The sequence below is a fragment of the Centroberyx affinis genome, unplaced genomic scaffold (genome assembly GCF_046629955.1).
Source record: "Centroberyx affinis isolate AG114_WGS23_722 - 3 ecotype Tasmania unplaced genomic scaffold, CSIRO-AGI_Caff_v1 ptg002332l_1, whole genome shotgun sequence".
NCBI lineage: Eukaryota > Metazoa > Chordata > Actinopteri > Beryciformes > Berycidae > Centroberyx > Centroberyx affinis.
This window is the reverse complement of record NW_027280600.1, coordinates 106,790-131,100: the sequence shown is the minus strand read 5'-3', so window position 1 is coordinate 131,100 and position 24,311 is coordinate 106,790. Positions and strand designations below refer to the sequence as shown.

The 24,311-nt window shown below is 43.3% G+C and overlaps 1 protein-coding gene across 1 annotated transcript in view; it reads left to right on the top strand.

Moving 5' to 3' along the window:
* Positions 1-24,311, top strand: part of LOC139655803 (zeta-sarcoglycan-like) — a 74,124-nt gene that overhangs the window by 14,960 nt on the left and 34,853 nt on the right. The window contains exon 3 of the mRNA XM_071533169.1: positions 2,936-3,008. Coding sequence (XP_071389270.1) covers positions 2,936-3,008 — 73 coding nt within the window. The remainder of the gene's footprint in view (positions 1-2,935; positions 3,009-24,311) is intronic.

Sequence of the window (24,311 nt, the reverse complement as noted above, 5' to 3'; positions counted from 1 at the left end):
AGAACGAGGGAGCAGGGGATGGATGGAGAGGTGAGCGGGTGGAGGTGTAGAGGTGATGGATGCTGACATTTACACTGTTTGATGGAGGGAGGAAAGAGGAGGAGGGGGAGAAGAGAGGGAGGGGGGAGGGAAAGGAGGAGAGGAGAAGGAGACAGCAGTGATTTAGGGAAAGAATGTAAACACAAACATGCATTCAACTCACATGTATGGAGGGCCAAAGGTGTCAAAATTAGAATGCAATCACTATGCTATATATTTTAGATTTCTAGATAGACTTTTCTATTGAACTTAATTTACTATTTAGATTATTACAATTTAATTTTAAGTGTTTAGATTTAACTTTTGATTTTTAAATTGCCATTTCGTCCTGTCAATTTTTCTTTTGAACTTCAATTTTGCGGTTATATTGTGACATTGTCTCACCCCAGTGGCGGAATTTTTCACCTGTTTTTTTATGGTTTGTGTTTCTATGTGTGTGTGAAAGAGGAGCAGACGGCGGAGAGAGCATGATAGACAGAAAATGAAAGACAAGAACAGATAAAAGGAATGTGATCATTAGAGGCTAACTCTCCCTAGAGGCATTCTCTCTTTGTCTGCCCACAGGGAAAACAACATGACCTTCGTCCACACTTACCCCGTCGTCCACTGTCGATCAACAGTACGGACTGACTGCTATAGTTTTATTGGAGTGTCGGTCAGGGAGGCTAATAATAATTTACATAAATAAAAAATAGACCAAAAGGGAATAAATAAAAACTAAATTCAATCAAAAGGTTCTGAAGGACTATGCACTCGTGTGATCACCACAAGGCAATCGACCACCAACATGAACAAAATACAATATTCATTATGGATTATTTTCTTGAACAATACTTTCATACAATACCATATTGTATACTGAGTTCATATCAAAGATTCGTATCATCTTACAAAGGTGGCTAAGTCCTATTTCCGGGAAAAGGAAAAAAAGGACAAAACTGAGTTCTGAGACAAAACTGAAACCTTCCATTACATCCCTAATGTAGAAGGAGGGAATCAGATATGGAAGAAGTTGTTGAGATGGATCGAGATTTGATGTGATTCTCACTCATATGATGAATTGGTGATGTATTCTGCCCTAGCACTGCTCTGAGAAACAGAAATATGAAACAAATTCTTAAAGGTCCAGTGCAATGAGAATGGCATTTCTCAATTTCATGATATAATTTAACAAAGGACCTGTTAATGTAAAGTTACCCAAATTACTATAACTGTCAGCATTGTGGAAAAATGACTAACGCTCTTTGAAAAACTCTCCCTCTGGTTGTCGACAGAATCAAACAGATTTTGAATTCCAATCTACTTCCTGGTGTAAATGATGTCACCTTGACCCAGGTTTTAATGAATGCTGTGATTGGTTGACAGTATACATAGTTAATGAGGTGTCCCATAGTCTGTCAGAAAATAGCCAGCCAGCTACTTGCCAAACTAGCTAAAATCTCTGTGCCTCCATAGTTGCTGGGTGCCGAAGAAGAACTCAGTCCTAGAACTCTCACTCAGTCCTACAGGCTTTGTATCAAAAACTGAAAAACTAAATAATAATAATAATAATAATAAAAAAATGATGCTCACTGTGTTAGAAAGCAACATAAAACTTTTCCTGACTGCGTTGAAATCACTGCACTGGAAACTGTAATGCATTTTTAAACAAAGAATGGGCAGTCTAGTGAATGATATCCCCTTTCTACTCACTGTAATTAAAATAAATCCCTTCTGTCTCTGTCCTTAGTTCTTACTCTACTCCACTATTTGTTTTCATAGCACGTCATTCCTGCATTATCTTTCTATGGTCACAAGAACATTGTGAGGGTATTAAGGCCCTGAGTAATTTTGGTCATCAAGGAATTTAAGCTTATTCTACTGTTGTACTCATTGCAAGTTTCTCTGGAGAAGAGTGTCAACCAAATACCAAAAATGTAAATGTAATATGAATGTTTTTTTTGTTTTTTTTACTGAGAGGGTTACTGGCTTGGAGAGACAGAAAAAAACGAAGGTGGTTAGATTTGGCCCAAAGCCTGCAGAAGGTACACATGGTTCCAGAGGCAGGTCTAAGACTTGTGTGTCCAAAAGTAACCTCTTGATCCTCATCGCCCTGTCCAGCTCCGGCTTCTTTTTCTTGCCGTTTTCAGCGAGAAGGCTTTGCTGTTGCGAGTTCCTAACAGCACTGAGGGCTCGGCATGTTTTTTTGGAGTTGCGAGCGCTAAAGGTTACAAACATTTAAAGCTGCACTAGGAAAGATTTCAGCCGGAATCACAACAGAGAAGAGCGTCCCATTGTCGCGAAGTGAGATGCCGTAGATTCGCCCCATTGTCCCCAGATGAAACTGTGGTGTCTGGTATGGGCTTACCCTAAACAGTAGCTCCCCAACATTAGATCTTTTCCTCTCTCGTCCTTTTGGTATCTTCCGTATAAAGCATCACAGACCGGCCGGGTTGGTAAGCACGATCGAGGTGTGTGCCGTTTACTGACGTCAATTTGCATGAGTTCTGAGCATCGATGGCAAATTCTTCAAACGGTTGCCTCTTGCTGTCATTCGGGGCACCAGTGTACGAAGTTGCCCAGCGCGGCTTTAAACTTTCAGCGAAATAGAGCCGAGCGTCCAACAGGTCTGCTATAGTCTCAGCAGGAGCCACGACCAGTGCTCACCCCCCCCCCCCCCGCCCCCCAAGCATCTGTTCAGCGCTACAGGCTAAAACAGAGGTGCCTGGCGGACGCAGGGGGGTTAAACACTGCACCACGTCGGAGCGCTGTGTTATGCATTTTAAGTGGCCGCGATGGCTGCAACCAAGATATGATGCTGTGATATTGCGCTGCCTTTTCACAATGTCTCAATGTTTTCTTCTTTTTTTTTTCTCTCCCTTCTTTTCATCCTTTCTCTCCCTCTCTCTCTCTCCAGGGAATGAAGGCGTGGTGTTCGGTCATTCTGTAGAGACGTCGCATGTCAGGGCGGAACCCTTCCAGGACCTAAAGTAAGTCGTTTGAATTATTTGTGTGTGTGTGTGTGTGTATGGAGGTGTATACTCTATGCATGTATATGGAAGTAGATTGTTTAAGGGTTAGACTTTGACCAAGGGGGGTCTTCCACTGACTCATGGATTTGTACATAAGTGCAGAGATGGAACAGAGGGTGAACCCACCTAAAGTCAGTTTGTCCTTAGAGGAGTTTACCACCTTTTTAGCCTGACATAAATCTTTATGACAGAAATGCGTAGTATACATTTTAGTAAGTAGTATCAAACTGATGAAAGTTAACTGAGGGTAGGGTCTTAAAACAAAAGAAAACAAAAAAAAAAAATTGCTGCTTTTCTGAAAATAGAATTGATTTTGTGTTTATACTAGTGGAAGTTTGCCTGATTATGATAGCAGACTTGAGGTCATAAATCAGTGCATATGTGTGTGTGGGTGTGAGTGTGTGTGATGGTGGGTAATGTTTCAGGGTCACACTGTGACCGAGGGCGGCTCCCCATCGACACCAAACAATCAATGTGTGATGGATGAAGCAGGCCAGCTGTACATATTCTAACCTATTGCTACTTCAAACAAATAACTGTCCAGACTAGTGTGTGTGTGTGTGTGTGTGTGTGTGCATGTGAGTGAGTGCATGCTCTCTGCTGTGTATGGAAATGTACAGTATACATGTGTGTGTATAGGTGTATATGTGCATGGATGCTCTCTTCTTTGTGCATGTGCACTCTCTCTTATTACATATGACTGTGTGCATCTGCTCTCTAGTGTGTGTGTATGCGTGTGTGTGTGTCTATCCTCTACTCCTAACCCCCTGCAGATGTGTGTGTGTGTGTTTTGGATGTCTTCCAGTGGCCTATGAAGTGCCCTTAATGCTAATGTGTCAGCCTCATTTGGGTATTGTCAGAGAGGATTAGCTAAAAAAGACCGACCTAGTGGCCACAGGCCAGGGAGGGCGAGAGACATAGACGGAGAGAGAGGGGAGAGAGAGAGAGACAGAGAGCGGGTGAGAAGGGATGAAGTGATACAGTACGGTATGGGGGGGCAAGGAAAGGGATCCTGTGGTTGAGGTCTACAGGGGGAAATGGAGGGAGGGAGAGCTATAATTGACTGGACAGCGGGAGAGGAAAAGAAACACCTTGTGACTAGAGGACAAAAAAAAGAAAAGTAGAAAGTAGAGGGGGGGGGAGTTTAGAAAGGAAGGGATGGTAGGGAAGGTGGCGTGGGGGGGGGGCGGAGATTGGATTAGAAGAAACTCCTGTCGTGTTTCGCAGTCCAGTCCTCAAGTACCCCTCCTGAAGTTTTTTGTTCCAGCTCCACTACTTGCGCAACCTGATCCAATTAACGGCTAGCTACACACTTCCGTGCTACAGCTCTGTCCAGGTAGATCTGTCCCTAGCGCTCCACCAATCAGCATTAAGCCCTTAATTGGATCAAGTCCGGAACAAAAAACGTGCAGGGACAGGGAGTACTTGAGGACAGGATTGGGGAAACGGCACGGTAGCGGAATGGGATCGTTGCGGCACAGCAGATAATGGGGGAAAAAAAATTATGAAAAATATATTGATGTATTCGGGGTGTGCAGAATGGCAGCAGTAGCACATGCTGAGACAAAGAAAATGGATGGAAAAATACACAAAAAAAATATGCGCAATGTGAAAATGCGAGGAACTGGACATACGGACGCAAGGAATTCCGTGTTGCGTACGATTTTAGGCCGATTGACATGAAAATCAGTCGTGGTTTTGGTTATAGATTACGTTGTAGATTACTTGAAATACTTCTAGTATTCTAGAATACTTTCTATTCTATCCTGCTGCATTTTAATTCGCACCAGGCTTGCCAGCAGCACCGCCAATGTCTTCTTTGGGGGAATCTCGCTTCTCTAAACTCTTTGGGTCGGAAGTCACTGGTCAGTGCTATCTCTCCCAAATACCCAAGGGACATTTCTCCTGCTGCAAATACTAGGTGGGAGGAGAAATTTACAGACGCCTGGACAGAGTTCCGCTTGGGCTGATATTCTTTTCCGCTTGCCTGCGTCGGCTGAATTTTCTCGCTCAAGTTGAAGCTGAGTTTCTACTCGACCGGGCGGCCCCTTCGCCTCGCTTTTGCGCCGCCCAGAGCAACGGTACGTTCTCGCTCGCGCTCCGTTCGGCTCCTCTCCGCCGGCTTTGCGCGCATTCACGCCCGCCTCGAATGTTTTTCTGTGTGAATATCGGGGAAAATATATATATATATATAGTTCGGTCGGCGAAGGGTCAGAATTGATCCAATAGCGGGCCGACGAAATGGCAAAGAAACGGGAATCAGGAACTGAGAGAGATATAAACGTCCCGGAGACGGAGGTGTGAGGTGGGCGGATAGAGGGTATAGAAGTAGAAGAGGCAATAAGACCCCCATGCATGGCTAGTGGACCAAAGGGGAGGAGAGAGGGAGGAGGTGGTGGGTGATGAGTAGGTGGAAAGAGAGGGGTTGGACGAGGTGAAGAGACGAGAGAGAAGGGACAGAGGGGGAGGTGTAGGAGCGAGGACGGGAAGACGGAAAGAGGAGGGAGAGAGCGAGAACATTGGGTCAGCGGACGGGTCAGTGCCGATAAGCAAGGCGATGAAGCCTGTGGCGAAGGCCTAAGGTGGAGAAAGAGGGTGGGAAGCCTCGGATTGCCTGGGCTGGTGTTATGTGATCCAGCGGAGCAACTCCTGACATGTGGGAGCCGGTTGTTTTTTCCATCGGTTTTACCTGGCTTTGTGTCGCTAGCTGCTCCGTAAAGCCATTTTTGACAAATTCACGTTGTTAAAAAGAACTCGATAAATCAATGTGACCCGACTCGACCTCGTCATCGTCCTCACAGTCATCACAAACAGCACTGTCACCACTTGACAACATGGAGATATGGGAATAGAAAGCAAATATTACACACACACATGCATACTCACAAAATACACACATGCAATGAAACACATTCAAAAACACACTTAAAATCACAAAAACATGAAGGTACTGACACATAGCATGCATGAAGTGAAACCCACACATACATTCACATACACACACAACATATATGCATTGACACACGCATTACAATACACACAGTACATTCACTGAAACACACACACACACACACACACACAGCATTCATGCAGTGAAATATGCATTCAAACACACACACACACACCTCCTGTATGGAGTGAAACGTATAGCATGCATGAGGTGATACCCACACACATATGTGTCACACACACACACACACAAAAAACACACAAAACATATAGTGCAGCATATAGTGATACATAGAGCATGCATGAAGTGAAACCTCTCTCTCTCTCTCTCTCTCTCTCTCTCTCTCTCTCTCTCTCTCTCTCGTTCAATTTGCTTTATTGGCATGAAAGTTTACAAACAATTGCCAAAGCATGAAGGTACAGAGTGTGTGTGTGTGTGTGTGAGAGAGAGTGTGTGTGTGTGCTGGGTTAGCACTCCATCATATAATGACTATCAATAGTCATAACAGTTCAACAATAAAAAAAATACATTCAATAAAACACATTTCTCTCTCTTTCTCTCTCACTCACTCACACACACACACATGAAAATATGAAATTTGCATGTGATAGCACATATAGTATGCATGAAACCCACTCAGCATTCATACAGTGTCACACACACACACATGAACACATATGGAGCATGCATGAAGTGATAGAATACGCATGAAGTGAAACCCACACATCCGCACACACACACACACACACACACCCGCCAGCGACCTCTCCATTGCATCACCTATTGCAGGGTTAATGAAAGTAATAAAAAAAATAACACCGACAAAAAAAAAGACGATTACATGCTTCAAATATTTCCTCTTCTCCGTTTTCGCTCATTAGCTGTTAAATGGCAGGGAAAGAAACAAAGGAGTGAAGCAGATTCATTTTAATGATGATTTTTAAAAATTTTTTTTTTAGGTCCATTCAATAAGAATAGATATTTCACGCTGCGAGTGGGGAGGGCATCAACACCAATTAAAAAGTACAAGTCCTCTCCTCTATTCTTAATTCATTTATTCTTTTTCCGTTTGTTTGTTTTTTAATGCTAGATTTTAATCACTTTTGATCGGAGACTTTCTATTATCTATCGTTCCGTCTCTCTCTCTTTCTCGTCATATCTTGGCCCTCACCTTGTCCATTCTCTCTTTCGCACTCGCGCACTTTTTCCGCACGCTCCGTTTTTTAGATCTTTCCGCACGTGCATCCCTTCCTCCCCGTCCCTTCCTCCCTCTCTCTCTCTTTTTCGGTCTCGTTATGAAAAGTGGAGCGTTATGCAGTGAAGGTAAATGGAACATGTAATGAGCGGATCGAGTCCATTTAAAGCTAATGATCTATCTTACAGTTTGAGAGAGAGAGAGAGAGAGAGATGGAGAGAGAGATAGATGGCATACACTTGTAATTATCAAAGTCTACATTGCAGAGTACAGGTCAGAAACTTCCTATCCAGAAAGATGGGTCACTTTGCATCCTGCATACTGTAGTGCTGGGCTATATAACTTCTGCTGATGTATGCATTTCTGACATTTTACTGTTATGCCTTGTGTGTTATAAGTGGTTTGGCTTGCTCTTATACTCGGGCCACACTACACGATTTAACAGACTGTGAAAAGACTGGAGAAAAGGATCACACACTTTACGACAAGTTATAATTGGGGATCACACACTTGAGACCAGAAGGATTTTAGGATTATACACTTGATGACCAGTTGGATTTGGGGAACACACTGGATGACCAGTTGGATTAAGGCAAGACACACTTCACGACCAGTCAGATTTGGGGAACACACACTTGAGGACCAGTCAGATTTGGGGAACACACACTTGATGACCAGTTAGATTTGGGGAACACACACTTGATGACCAGTCAGATTTGGGGAACACACACTTGATGACCAGTTAGATTTGGGGAACACACACTTGATGACCAGTTAGATTTGGGGAACACACACTTGATGACCAGTCAGATTTGGGGAACACACACATGACCAGTTGGATTTGCGGAACACACTTGAAGACCAGTTGGATTTGGGGAACACACTTGAAGACCAGTTGGATTTGGGGAACATACACTGGATGACCAGTTGGATTTTGGGAACACACTTGATGACCTCTTGGATTTGGGGAACACACTTGATGACCAGTTGGATTTGGAAAACACACTGGATGACCAGTTGGATTTTGGGAACACACTTGATGACCTCTTGGATTTGGGGAACACACTTGATGACAAGTTGGATATGAGGAACACGCACTTGATGACCAGTCGGATTTGGAAAACACACACTTGACGACCAGTTGGATTTGGGGAACACACACTTGAGGACCAGCTGGATTTTGGGAACACACACTTGACGACCAGTTGGATTTGGGGAACACACACTTGAGGACCAGCTGGATTTTGGGAACACACACTTGACGACCAGTTGGATTTGGGGAACACACACCTGACGACCAGTTGGATTTGGGGAACACCCAGTACTCCAGTCCTAATGCCACGTAACCCCACAATCTCATGAAAACACTAGGTCTCGTGCTTCTACAAAAGTTTGAATTGTTAACTAGCTCACACTACAGGAGGAGGTGAAGACTTCCAGATTTACTACCAGATTTTAGTCAAAATCAAACATGTTTGAAATAATGTGGTGAGATTAGAGTCCTGAACCCAAACATTCTACAAGATCATCTGTTTGACAGACCGAGTCAACACTAAACTAGTGCTGACTTGGTCCGATTAGTCATTAAGGCCAAATCATGGCTATAATCAGGCTTTAAGTCGTGTAGTGTAGCCCCAGCATTGGGTACCAATCACATTAACCAGAGTGGATACAGTAAAGATTTCTATTGTTTTTTATGGATGCAAATGTCTCCGGAGCCTTGCAGTGGATAGTGTTTGTGACTGAAGCTGAAGAGACATGAATACACAACACACTGTGCTATAACTGGGTTATGTTATGGTAGCGTAGAAACAAAATGCTCTGTAGCCTGCTTTCCAGACAACACTCCAGGAACGCTACGCCTCGCGTTTTCAAAGCCTCTGGTGTGATCGCCACTGTAAGCCGTGTTCACACTATTCTGCTGTTTTTTTTTTTTGTTTTTTTTTTTCAAACTGCTTTTCTACTTAAAAGCGGACGGGGAGCGGCCGCGAGGCAGACGGAGAGCGGCCGCTTTTTGGAAAAAGTGCTGTGCCTGGCGTCTTTTTAAGCAGAGCAGAGAGAAATGTTCAACTTTTTAGAGAGGCATTCATGACAGTGACCGACTAATCACAAGGAAAAGAGAAGTGGGGGTTTTGACGAAACGCAGGCAGCTGACAACAACAACTACAGCAACAAAAAATGGAAATGTGGAAAGCAGCGGTAGGAAAGTTGGTAGTGGTTGCTGCTCTGATGGGAGCACAGTGGCTGCGTTGTGGGAGTTTCTAAATGTTTGAGAGTCGTAGCCGGGTACAGTGTGCTGATAGTGGCAGCCAGTCACTGTGATAACAAACCTACTTTTCATTATCAGCACAACATGCAGTTGAGGCAGCACTTCTACAAAAAAAAGGAACAGAGCCTTAGGGATTTGAAAGATTTTCCACATGTGAGGGCGTCAATGTGAGTGGTCAATTACAGTTTAAAAAAAGGCAAAAGTTTTCTATAGGACACAGACAGACATCAGGCCAGTGGACCGGATCTATAAAGATGGCAACCTGTCAGTGTCAGTCCACAATACAAACATCCTTGCATTGACCTTGTGTTGAGGGGGAAACTTTTGGTCCATTTTGACTTAATCAAGTACAAATGAAGTTACAAACACACACAAAGATGACAGAACAGACTCTTAAGTCAATGTTCAAACTTTACTTTGTCTATTACCTTTGAAGTGCTGCCTAACTTTTATTGTGTGTGTTTCCATTGTCCTTGCGTGTATATGTGTGTGTGTGTGTGTGTGTGGGTGCTCCTCTGCGATTTGAGGTTCTGACTTCAGGCTTGCTTCAATATTTATAGTCTGCTCCACACAGAGCGTAGACCCTTATTGCTATTGGTCCCTTGTGTCTTCTCCTCCTCCTTGTTCCTCAACTCTTTCTCTCTCTGTCCAACTCTCTCTCTCTCTTTTTTTTTTTCCTTCACACCTGCCACCCTTCCTTCAACTCTCATCTGCTGGAAACACTCTCTGTTTCAGGGGTCAATTAGGAATCAGGATTACAGCAGGACACAGACAGTGTTCAATCGATTTCACATTGACGTTTTTTTTTTTTTTTGTTTTTTCATCTAGTGCTACATACCACATGTTTGCTATCCTCATTTATCCTCTGTTGTTTCATCTATTTTTCATCCCACTGCCCCTCCGTGCCTTTTGACGATTATCAAGGCGTCTGTCATACCCCACGCTCTGATTTGCCCAGGGCATTTAGCTTGGATATGGCCTTTTATAAGTGGATAATTACTTCCTTGTTTGTTGTTGTTGTTGTTGTTGTTTGGATGAGCGCCGCTTATTTGTCCCCCATCTGTCCCCTACCTCAGGGGATGAAGTAAAACAACTTTAACACCTGAATAAGGCCACCCATCATGGAAGACAGACAGAGCGGGGGGGGGGGAAGAAAAAGAGAGAGATTATCAAACAGAAATAGACATGAGAGATGGTGAGACGAGAAGAACATGACAGCATTTAAAACGAAAGAAAATGTGTGTGTGTGTGTGTGTTTGTGTGTGTGTGTTTGCCAGACAGAGAAAGCTAGAGGGAGAGAACTAAGTCTATGCAGGGAGTGATAGAGGAGATGTTGACAGAGGGAGACAGTCCTGCGCCCTGAAATCATTCGATAAACACTGACCGCAGGATGCCAAAAGTTTAGACAGAGATAGAGGCAAAGATAAAGACTTCAATCAACCAATAGTTAACTCACTGCAGGAGAGCAAAAACAGACAGATGGAAGGATGGAAAGCTAGACAGATAGTCAGGCAGCTGTTTTTGCACTGCTCTTCCCAGAGATCACAAGACAATCAAACAGTGTGTCCAGTACTGTGATGTCTTCTTCGTTGGATTTTCTGTTAATGAAGTTTGAGTTTCTGTAGGCGGCGCTCTTTTCTTTGTCTGTTCAGCAAAGTACCCAGTTCAAATGTAAAATGCATCACTTCCTCCAGAGGTTTTTCCTGGGAAAGAGCTACCGACTCCAGGGCCCGGATCTACTAACATGTCACAATTCCCGACCCAGCGCAAAAGCAATTGCGGGTGCAATCGGTACCGCTAGCGCAAGGTATTTACTGAAGTAGGGCACGCAATTGAGCGGAGGCGCAGATAATTAATTTGAATTGCGACTGCCCTAATATAAAGGGCCAAGCAATGTGCACAATAGCCCATTAGCGGCAACGTAATGATGGGCAAAAGGAGCGCAAATGTTTCTCCAGTGGAGCTGGAAGTCTTGGTGGCAGAGAAAACCACAAAGAGCTGCAGAGAAGAGATGTTTTAACTGCGCGTAAAAAGTCACTCTGGAACAACATAAAGTGAATGCAGTTGGGCACCAGAAGTGCGATTTAGCGGAGGTAAAAAGTGCTGGTATGATATAAGGAGGTGAACCAAAATGCTGACCACAAATAAAGCCAAAGAGGAGCCTTAACTCCCTTGGAGGAGCAGCAGGAGAGCCTGACTGAGACACAGGTGCCAGTGTGGGAGGGATGGAGACCTGTTGAAGGTACGGTTACATATAGCTGGAGAAGTCGCGCACACACTTTTCCACTGTCCTGACAGTTATTACGCACGCGTTTTAGCTGCATTGTTTTCATCAAGGCAATGTCGCAGAGACATTGTTCATAATAAGTGTCAGCAAATCCAGAGAAGAGCCTGCGACATTTCCTTATTGTATATTTTGGTAATAGTCAGAATTTTGAGTGCGCATTCTGCCATGCTGCCAATGAGGCTTACATTGTACATTTTCAAGTCAGCATACTCGTTTAAACCCTGTGATCTAATGACTGCATGTTATGCTGTGTAGATGACTGTGTCACTTTGATCTTAGAGCCGGTTCCAGAGACAGTTTCAGCAGAACTATCCTATGCGCAAAAAAAGACATGCTTTTCCTAGCTCTTAAATTCCGTGTGTAGGTGTTAACGGCCACCACCTCTTGAAAAATCACATCCGCTGCCAATTTCCATAAATAGAATACCTCCCTTTATTTTGCACCTCAGCCTTGGAACACCCACAAAGCATATGCAATTAGGCGCAAATGCCCTGTGCCCTGGCTTAGTAGATCAGAAAACAAGGTTTTAACACCCGCAATGCGATTTGCACTGGCGCAAACCTTTAGTAGATCCGGGCCCAGGTGTTTAGGACAGTAAATGTAAAAGCTTTCATGAACTGGCTATAGGTTGAATCACTATTGTGTTATAGTAATCTGTGATTGAGAGTAGTAAAACGGATAGGAAAATGTTGTGGTTTATTACTTTAACATGTTGTAGTTATTGTTTGTGTATGCTTATATAATCCCCCATTTGCTATATTCATGTTCCCTTTTTACATTCTATGTTTCTCTACTGTATCCTATTACTGTTTGCTGCTGCAGCAACCGAATTTCACCACGGGGATCACTGAAGTTTTGTCACACCTTATCCTATGCTAAATGACCAAGTAGAGAGAGGGGGAACTGCCCGGTGAGTGAGAAACAGAGACAGACACATTAATCAATCAATCAATCAATCAGCAGTTAACTGACTGCAGAATGCCAAAAGTTTGGAGAGTGTCAGACAGCGACATCAATGGGCTGACAGCTAGCTGACGTTGGGTTACCTCAGGTCTCCAACTTCATCCGACGCTTGGCTCCACAGCAGACAGAAACAGGCTGCCACGCAGTCAATATCCTTCCATTTCTATCCACTCTTTCATCCTTTTATCCTTCCCTCTGTGCTTGTTCTCCTCTTCCCAAGTCCCGGGGTCATGGGGAGACTCCCTGGGTAGAGCTAGCCCTAACAGAGGCAAGGGCATCGGAGAGGGATTTGTGCTCTGCGCCCCTCCCTTCTATCTCTCTCTCTCTATTTCTATCTCTCTATCCCTCCATCCAAGCAAGTTAAAGCGGTATTGCATAGGAACTCTGAGCTGTAACAGACTCAAGGGCATGGGAAAGGATTTTTTTTTCTTTATAAAAGGGCAGATGCAATGTAGTCTAACAGTTAGAGAACTGGACTTGCAAATCTGTGACATGAAAAAGTTCAAACACTCCTGATCTAGGAAACTTACGGTCAAGTTCCCTAGATGAAAATGTTTAAGAACTACTTATCTAGGGAAATTAGGGTCAAGTTCCCTACATGAAAATGTTCAAGAACTACTGATCTAGGGAACTTAGGGTCAAGTTCCCTAGATGAAAATGTTCAAGAACTACTGATCTAGGGAACTTAGGGTCAAGTTCCCTAGATGAAAATGTTCAAGAACTACTGATCTAGGGAACTTAGGGTCAAGTTCCCTAGATGAAAATGTTCAAGAACTCCTGATCTAGGGAACTTACAGTCAAGTTCCCTTGATGAAAATGTTCAAGAACTCCTGATCTAGGGAAATTGACTGTAAGTTCCCTAGATCAGGAGTTCTCAAACATGATGATGATGTTTTTGATTTTGTCCCAGTGACCCTGACAAACATTTCCATAGATCAAATCCCAGGACTGTTGAGCCAGGCAATAAACCCCTCCAACTGCCTCCATTTTGTAAGCAAAGCACAGGACTGTGTATGTGTGCAACCTTCCCTCCTCTCTAACAACTATTCCCTCAGGCTGTTACTGTTAATGAGAATGTGTTCTTAGCAAACTTTCCTGGTTTTTATTGTGGAAATATCAGAATGTCCTCTGTTACCTTTTTTTCTCGCTCCACCCGCGTGTGTTCAAGGAGCATCGCCTGGGGAGTTCAAACCCTAACAGACTCAAGTGCACAACGGTGGATTTGTTTTCCACTTGCTTGTCTTTCTCTAACTCTCTTCCACTCTTTCTGCCTCTCTCTTCATCCCTCCATCCCTCATCTCTCAATTCGAGGTTAAATCGGGGAGATCCATTGCGGATGTCAACCCCTGAAAGTGGCTTGGGCGCAGGGAACTGTTGATTTGTTTTCTGTCCTTCATTCCGTCCTTGCCGTCCTCTAAACAAAATGAGGGGAATCGTCTTCTGTCCTTGTCCCTATCATTCATCTCTCCATCCCAGCAAGTGAAAGACTGACTTCCCAGTGTAGGTTGAAGCATAGAGACAGAGTCGTGCTCTCATTCTGCCTTTTTTCCGTCTCTCTCCATCGTCTCCTTCATTCTATCCCTCTATGTAAGCTACATTTTAGAGAGCTTTACGCCCAAAGGAGAGCCAAGGGGGCATGGGGTGTAGAGCAGTGGTTTTCTAATACTATGTCGGGACCCAAAGGCTCCTTTTTGTAGTAGGTCCCTAAATGACAAGAGCACTAATATGTCTTAATGGCCCTGGGTCCTAGGGGGTGCTTCTAATTTAACCCAATTACAGACTGTAAAATTTTAAGAGTCTATGAGGTAGAGAATGAGGAAATGATTCACCCTGTGGCCTCCATTTCCTGACACATCCAATGTGTTCACTTAACTTTGAGCAAGTTTCCAAACAGATAAAGTTGAGGTCAGAAAACCTAATTTGATGTAAATCCGCCGCCAAATCGCAGTCCGTACTTCATTTTCTTGTTTACGAAATGGCATTCCAGCATCCCTAGACTGCAAACAGTGGACAGCGACAAGAAAGACGGGAGAGTAAGAGGATGACAAGCGAAAAAGGCTGGAAAACCCGATTCAAACCGACAACATTGTAAGCATATGGCACCCTCGTCTCAGAGACACCGGAATGGCCCAAAGTCACACTTTATACAAACAACAATGCACTTTTTCTGCAAACTTCAGCTCGTTAGAGGAGTGCTTTCCAAATGCAAGTTGTAATTGAAGTTACCAACCTCAAAGGCCTGGTAGAAACAAGATTTTGATTCGAATTAGGCCCACTTCCCACACAGATTTTGAACGTTAGTAGGGGGAATCTTCGAGCATAGTTTATTTTACCAGGTTTTCCTCTGAGCAGCCAGATGGAGGAAAATGGTGTGGGATGGCAAGCGCAGCACCTAATTAGCTCCAAAAAAACTCATAGAGTAAGCCCGCCCTTAGCTGTTTTTTGATTAAAAAGTTGGGGTGCGCGTTAAAGTAATTGGAAATCATTAAAATTTGGAATGAGTCACATTCTCTTTGAACTGTGCCTCTGGGAGACGCTTCTCACCGCACTACAGTTTATCTCTTAAAGAATAGCAGTACACTTGCATGACGGCTTTTTGAACAATGCCGGCTTTTCAGCTGAGGCAAAAAAGTTGAGGCGCGGATCGATTGTGAGTTATAGGTGGAAAAACTCCGGGCTTTGTTTTTTTGCCTTTGTCTCTTCCCTCTCCCCCTTCTCTTCATTCTTTTCACGCAACTATTATCACCACAAGCAGTGCTTTCTTTAGAGGAATTCAGAGCGCGCTATTGAACTGCTAGTATTGCGAAGCTGATTGTAGATCGGAATTCTTACCCTGCTGCTTATGAAGCCGATTTCATATCAGGATTGTTTTTTGACCTGTTCTGAAGCCTTTTTTTCTCGAGTTTAAGTAGAATAATTAGTTCAGCATTGATTCAATGAAGCGGTGACAATAACTTCTTTATCAAACACGGCCTTTATCAGAGTTATCATCAGTCCGTGGAACAAAAACCACAGTTGACTGTCTTAAAATGGCATACAGACTTTCCCTCTTTTTTTCCTGCAACTTTTGCTTTTGTTTGACTGCTGCCATTGGATTTTGGGTGTGTGTAAAACCTCTCCTTTTCCTTGGTACAACAAGGACAATCAGCCCTGCTCGGCTCTGTTCCGTCTCTCATTGATTAGACACACAGGGAAATCATTGAGAACAGGGGCAGAGAGGGAAGGCAAGGCGAATAACAAGCGGGCATGGTTATGGGAACGATCCATAATGTATCTGGATTTCTGTGTGTCTCTGTGTGTGTGTGTTGGATTCTCATGTTCTACAAATTGATGCAGTACACCCCCCCCCCCCCCCCCCCCCGAATATTGACATTTGGAACTCAAGTAACCTGAATCCTAGAGAAGCAAGCTTGTGACGATGAGGTCGCTGGATTGAATCCTTCAACTATCACTGCTGATGTGTTCTTGAGCAAACAACATAAATGTTTTTCAGTAGAGTGGCTCAGTGGCCAAGAGTTGAAGACGGACCTTGTATGGGGCAGATTCTGAAACTGGGTAGAGCATGGCATAAACACTAACTAACAAGATATAGCCAGTTCATGAAAGCTTTTACATTTGCTGTTCTAAACACCCAGTATCTGGTATGTCTTTCCTGGGAAAAATCCTCTGATGCACAGATGCGTTTTATGTTTCTGGTTTGTTTGGAACAAATAGAAGTAAATAGAAGAGCTGGATAGTAAGGCATATACACAATTTCCACCCCAGTTCAGCTGAAACCGTGCCCCCCACTGTGTGCCAAACCTTTCCTCCGGCCTAGAAATCATTATCATTGGCTAACATGTTGTGGCCACCGATTGGTTTCCCCACCACATACAGATAGAAAGTTTGCTATTAACACTTACCTAACACCTTACTGTTATGAACACAGGTGGGACCCAAACGCAGGACACGGACAGGGTAGTGTGGGTAAGGAAAAGGTTTATTGGAAGGGAGGAGCAGGGCTTGGCGTGAGTGTGGGATGAGGAACACAAGGAAACACTAGGGAATCTTCTGGGGGTAACAATTACTTTCTTTTAGAACACCACATCAATAAAGTTCAAAGTACATCCACTATCATTATATTACCTTCACCGATACACTTCACCGACATTAAAAAGGCCTTTTTTGTGCAGTGGGTGTTGAGATAGACTGAATAAGCTAATGTTACAGTTGTTGGCTTTAATGGGTGACAATGAATACTTTTTCTTTGTCATTATATGAATATGCAGATTGGATGAGAATTCTAACTGTTATGACCACGATCTGATAAGCAGGACATGATCTGTAGAAACTTTAAGAGTCTTTACTAAAATTAAACAGCTGAAATGGAGAATTCTAAGAAAACATTTTGGCATATAATATTTTGGGAAATAATTCTCCATAAATTAAGCAACCCCTATTTACGTCCGTTATCATTGTATAGCCTTCTTTGAACTTTACTGATGTCCTGTGAATGGTAGCCAATGAAAATGATGCAGCAATGAGCGCTTGGTAACAAAATTAAAAATTATTATGTCACAGATTACTACTGCAAAATTGGACTGCTGAAAAAAAAACAAAAAAAGACATAATTGGACTTTTCCAATTTCCTCTCAAGGGTGCAGCAATAATTTGCTATCAGATGCCTTAAAAATTAATTCTCATCCAATATTGTAGCTCCAAATTTCTCCATACGCCATTGGCTGTTTAACTCTGACGCATTGAAATTGCTTGAAATGTAAGATTGCATTGTGTTAAGTGACCAAGACGCCCTTTTAAAGAATTATGTTTCTGTCGATGTTATGTTTCTGTGAAAGTAATCATTTCACAATCTAGTCTGTTTTTTTCTAAATACTCATTGGACAATACAAGTCAAATGAGTCCTTGCAGTAATAGAAACTTTGTCCTGCAGGTGATATTTTGTTCAATAATTTCTTAGCATATTCAAACTTATTTGCGGAATCTTGAGTACACACAATTGATTAAAAAACCCATTTAAAAAGTCCTAGAATCGCCACTCCCTCAAGCCATTGCGTCTTATGGGTGTATAATTTTATTAGCCCACTGGCCTGCTTGGCTGGCTAAGAGTTAAGCGTTTGAACGCCGCCTCAGCAAACAGGCCGCTTTGTTCTGGCGTTGTTTGTCTTTGTTGATTGTTGTTTATCTTTGTTAGTTATTGTTTAGCTTGGTTTATCAGCTGCTGCTTATGTGTGGATGCTGTTGTACACATCTTCAGGGGGAATATGTGAAAACAACAACACAAGGTAAATAGACAGAGTCCCTCCATATTGCCACAACATCTGTTCAGCGTGTGTGTGTGTGTGTGTCTCTGCACATAAGTGTGTATGCGTGCCTGTGTGCGCTCAGCTGTTGTGTGTATCTGTGTGTGGGTTGTGCAGATAGACGGCTGTTAATATCAGATTTTTTTGCGACAGAGCCAAATGTTCCACTGTGGATAAAGACTATTACAAATGGCTAGAGGCTGTTTTGGCTAGACACTGAAATCACAGCAGATAAATAACATTAGAAAACACCAAACAGCACATAAACACACCCACATGTAAACAATCAAACACACAGATATACAAACACCCCCTCGCATACATACAAGCCTACATGTAAACACATCAACAGGCAGTTGTATTGTGTTGTGTTATTTAGCTATATTGTCACCAGAATTGGGATTGTTACTTAAAAAACATAATGTTTCCCATTACTCAACTGCAAAGTAACAAATTATTTATTCGATTGGTAACTGTAATATTACTGAAATTGAAATAGTAATTTGTTACACAACTCATTACTGGGAAAAGTAACAATACTCAACTGTATGGAAATGGAAATATAGGTGAGTAGTTTGATGAATAAATGCTTAGCACCACTGATTTAGTGGAGGGTCAACCCATCTTTTTATATGCAGAATACGATTTACACACCTTTTTTTAGGCTGGCATAAATCTTTATGACCTAAATTCATAGTATACATAGTAAGTAGTATCAAAGTGAGGTAAATTATATGAGAATAGGGTCATATCAGGCAAAAAAGACAAATTCATGTTAATTTACCTCTACGTCATTGGTGTGATGATATACACTGAACGAAAATATGAATATGAATATGTTCTTATATGAACTGTAACTGAGTAAGATCTTTAAAAAATGTGTGTTGAGTTTATATTTTTGCATTTGTATTTATACTATAGTTGTCCGGTCATTTTTAAGCTTTATTCCTCAGTTACAAGTGAATGGGAGTCTATGAGTAATATTCCGGGTGTAATATTGACTTCAGTGCCCTACTGTAAGTCTGCCAACTGATGAAATTTCAAACAGAGAACTGGAATTGATAGACCGTTCACTCCCTAGTGTATCATGGATTGCTAGGAATAGAAATCTCCTTTCTATCCATTTGCCCAGCCAATATCTTCAATCAAGACCACTCCACTAGCATCAAGATAATGGCAAGTTGATTTGAAGTGGAAACAAGTGATAGTATCTCACCCAATTGCCAGATTTTATGACTTGTTTTAAGAAACATACGGTTGTAACACTGAGTACTGAGGGAGTGAGAGAGAGTGAGCAAAAGAGAGCAGTCGTTGGAGAGAGGGGGGCATTGATGGGGAAGATGGCAATGAATGAGCAGAGAGAAAGACAATAAGGGGGGGGGGGGTGTTACATTCTCACCACCAGGACTTCTCTGTTTGTTTGTTTCCAGCTGAGAGAGAGAGAGCGAGAGAGAGAGAGAGAGAGAGAGAGAGAGCACAGCGAGAATCCAGCCAGGAGTTGATGGAATGGGAGGAGGAAGGAGAGGAAGAGTGATTGGATGACTGTAGGAGGGCAAGCAATGAGGCAGAGAGAGAGAGAGAGAGAGAGAGAGGGAGAGAGAGAAAGTTGCTCTATCTATACCACTTTGGTTTAAGAGGAAAAAAAAAATATCAACACATGGCCTGCATATTTCAGGAAAACAATATTACGATGTAGAATATTTACCCTTTGTCTCCATCTGTTCATTTGTTCATTCATTTGTTTGTCTGTCTATATATCACACACAATGTCCTTGGCACTACCAGTCAGATTTCAACGAAACTTAAGGGAATGATGCATCTCACAACTGAGTTCCATCAGTTTCAAAATGACACTGATTGACCCAAGGAGTGCACCCAAATTCGGTGCACATTATCCAGCCATCCTTCCAGGGCCATAAATGTACGCCATGTTGGATTTTCCACCATTTTCACTTGTCTTGAAAAACACTTCTCCCTCCCTGAGGCTTTTTCGCTAATTTACCGATTGGTCCAAAGGGAGACTGCATAATTTATACAATCAACGAACATGAGGCGGCACAAATGCCGAAAAGCAAAGAGCGAGCAGACAGTGCCCTACAAAATGTATTTGCATTTTTACATAACAGACTAGAAACTTTGGTCTTTTTGCCATTTATATAACTTGCTACTACTTGGCCCGAAGGGCGACTGCAACATTTGTACAACCAACCGATATGGTGCTCCACAAATGCCAAAAAGAAAACACTGGCAGACAATGCTAATAGCCCTACAAAGAATTTGCATTGTTACCTAACAGATTTAAAACTTTGGTCGTTGGTGGCTGCTTTGGAAGAAGAAATGCACCTGGCTTCTCTTTAGAGAGAGCAGAGGGCTTCGTAAAGTTTAGAAAGGTTCAACTTGTTTTAGAGGCGATCCCATGACCTGGACTGACCAATCATAACAAAGAGGAGGCGTGGTTTGCTGCTACATAGGCCCCAGATGGAGTCATTCCTATGTTCCCAGGGTCCTATGTTCCCCACATTTATATGGCACATAATGGGAACATGACAAAGGGTCCTATGTTCCCAGGGTCCTATGTTCCCAGCGTCCTATGTTCCCAGGGTCCTATGTTCCTAGGGTCCTATGTTCCCAGGGTCCTATGTTCCCCAGATTTATATGGCACATAATGGGAACATGACAAAGGGTCCTATGTTCCCAGAGTCCTAAGTTTCCAGGGTCCTATGTTCCCAAGGTCCTATGTTCCCAGGGTCCTATGTTTAACCCTAACCCTAAATAGCCATATTAAGCGAATACAGAGCTGGGGAACATATTTTTCAGGTTCCCATTATGTGCTATATAGAACTGGGGAACATAGGACCCTTTGTCATGTTCCCATTATGTGCCATATACATCTGGGGAACATAGGACCCTGGGAACATAGGACCCTTTGTCATGTTCCCATTATGTGCCATATAAATCTGGGGAACATAGGACCCTGGGAACATAGGACCCTGGGAACATAGATCCGCTCCCCCACAGATTATGGTAAAAGCCTGGCAGAGAGTCTCCTCAAACAAAATGTACAAAAACCCAAACTATTGCAACATGCAACATGTATATGTAACCTATGTATTGTTTTATCATGGAAGCAAAATCCCCAACTGCACAGAACATGATGTTGTTACGGAGAAATGTGCACGTTGCGCAACCCGCCTTTTCATATTGTCAGCACAAAATGCAGTAGAGGCAGTGCTTTTTTTTTTTCTCCAGTAAAGTGGAATTGTGGGGTTAGGTGCCTTTCCCAGGGGCACTTACGCAGCTTTTATGAGGGCAGAGTGACATTCGCAACCTCATTCCCGAACATATGTTCTTCCATCTGTACGCCCCGACAACGCGCACGCCCGCTTCCGACCCGCAAATCTGTCAGCGGCGACGCTTTATCTTCTTTTATTTATCTTGCCGCGTTAATCCCGATATGTTCCTTTTGTGGTAATTACTTATCGTATGATCTTCGGCACTCTGTTCTATTCTTATCTATATCCTCCCTCTTTGCCGCCGCGAACGCCCCCCGATTTCCCCCGCAGGGATCATTAAAGTTTCATCTAATCTTTACAAAAGTACAAGATAGCACCATTTGGAAAGGCGCATTAAATAACAAGACACAAGTTGCGGGGAATGTCATTACCGTGGGGGGGGGGAAAGGCCAGCAGCCTCTTAAGGTGATTTCTCTTTCCAGTTTTCGCGCCGAGCCTCGCGTCTGCCGGCGTGATTGATCGCGACGCCGCCAATCGAGCTCGCTCAAGAGTGCGCTCTTGAGTTGAGATGAAGGATATTACTTCTACCAAAAAGGGGGTGACTTCATAATCTGGCTCCCTCCACCTGAGAAAAGATGAGTTTAGCAGCTTTCTGTAGACTGTCAAGCCCTTAACGCGCTGTTAAAAAGGCGGTGGGATTGTAGAAGGCATGGATCGGGTAGAGCAGTGGTTCTCAACGCGGGGGCCGAGGACTACCAGGGGTCCTCGAGGAGGTTCCAGGGGGTCCCCAGCAAACTGATGAATTGTTAAACCTCAGAATTATTTCATTTACCTTTTATTACCTTTATTACCTTTTATTTATGATCTCATTTACTAGGAGTTAACACAATTAGAGAATGTAGAGGAATGACTATTTTGATCAGTTTCTCACTCTCTCTTATCTCTCTGCCTACAATATACAAGATAGTGATGGAATTCTGGACAAACTCATATCTGACAATAAAAATATTCTCAGATTTGGGTCCGAGAGACAAAATCTCATCAAATGGGGGTCCGTGGTTCTAATGTGGACTAAATTACAGGTGAATTGAACCCTTGATATGGGGTAGAGCACACACACACACACACACACACACACACACACTAAAGTCTTTAAGTGGCTTTGCTGGGGGTGTTCTGGTTCTGTTTTCAGTCGGTCTCTGCTGCACGGCATATTGTGGTCATGCAAATGAAGAAGAGCGAAGACTGTCCCACTGTTTTCCTGTCCTCGCAGGATCTACGACTGGGAGCAATGCGAATGCGCGCACACACACACACACACACACACACCTCTCTTTCTTTCTCCCCGTCTCTCTCTCCGTCTTTGTCGGTGTGTGAATCCATCAGGAAAATCAGCATCCCTCTCCCTTTCTCTTCTTTTCTCCGGTCCTGAGAACAGCAGGCGGCCGTCTCTCGTCGTCGAAACAGTTCAGTCGTGTAACTGTTTCCCCCCCCCCCCCCCCCCCCCCCCCCCCCCATAGGGGAAATTAGTTTGTGCCATTCAAAAGACGTAAACATAGGAGCGCAGTCGGCGAAATTTCAATACGGCGCATAGCACATGCACTCCCATGACACAGCCGAAGTTTTGTTTTCGAGTGCATAAAAAGTTCTGCATTCAGCCTCTCGCCTTTTCCTCGACATAAACAAACTGAGAGACGGATAGGCATGAATCTACTAGATTTACACTGATTTCTGTCATTACGCCTTTTCAGTTCCCTTGATATTTCTCATTTTCTGCTTCATTTTAGGTGAAATATCTTCTCTTTTTGTCTTTTTTCACCGTGGTCATCAAGAGGTGAATTCAGGTCAGTCAGTCAGTGAGACGCTTCACTCCTCTGTACCTGGACGCTATCACACTTCGTCGCGATTGACAGCACTTGAATACATCATTTTATGCAAGTCACGTCCTTTACTGAGCAGTATCTCATTAACGAAATGAAGTAAAAGTTGTGTTATTGTGAAAAATTAACAGTAAGTATGAATCTTCCCATCTTGGCTACGGATTAGTCCCATAATCCTTAGTATACATAAATAGCTCGCCATCCTGTGCCTAGATAAAAAAGAGTGGAGTTTTAAAGAGGAGGAACATTTTAAAGTCACACTGAGATGAAAAATGACTTTTTTTGCCTTTTATTGGACCATACACCTATGTGACATTTTTTGCCAAAATAAATGACAAAAAAAAAAAAAATTATCTCTCAAAATCTCTTTACTTTTATGTCCTGGAAAACGGAAATCTTTAGTGGTGACATCATCGTGTACCAGGAGGCGTACGTACAAATTCCAACCAATAAAACCATCACAGATTTTTTTTAACAGTCCCGCCCCCCTCCCACCACATAAAACTACGTTTCTCTCCCTAACTGATATCCCATTGGTTTACACTTTTGAATGATCCCTCCCCGTGTTATGCCCCGCCCCCATATCCTGGTCATGCAAACAATGTGTTATATGTCATATTTATTGTCAGAATACAAGAAAAGTTATGACAGCTATAGTGTCCGCCTTACCCTTCTTTCCGGTCCCTTCCTTCCCCTCCACTGTCTATGCCCAATTTGGACTTGTTAACCTTGCCACCTCTCTGTCTTTCCATCTTACCCATCCATCCTTTGTCATTCACCCCTCCCCTCCTTTTTCTTTACCCTCCGCTGTCTCTGCGCAAATCCCGTCTTCCGACGCTCTCGTTCCTTCAGATTTCCCCCTACCTAACAAAAACAAGTCAACGAACGATGGATGGAAAGGGGGGGGGGGGGGGGACGAAGTCATGGAGGAGTGAAGCCAGTCTTTCACTACTGATTAAATTATCAGCTTGGCGCCACGTCGGAGGCACAAAGGCATGAAATTGCTTGACATTTTTTCTCCGCTGCTCGCGCTGCCATTAGCCATTTCCTCGGCTACATTTCACGGCGAGGACGACAGGGAGAGCCTCCGAAAGTCGTTTCGCAGCGACTCAAGGATTTGTCAGGGAATATGGCGGGTGCGACGCGTCAAGGCAGACGGATGTACGGGCCATTGGGCAGCGCGG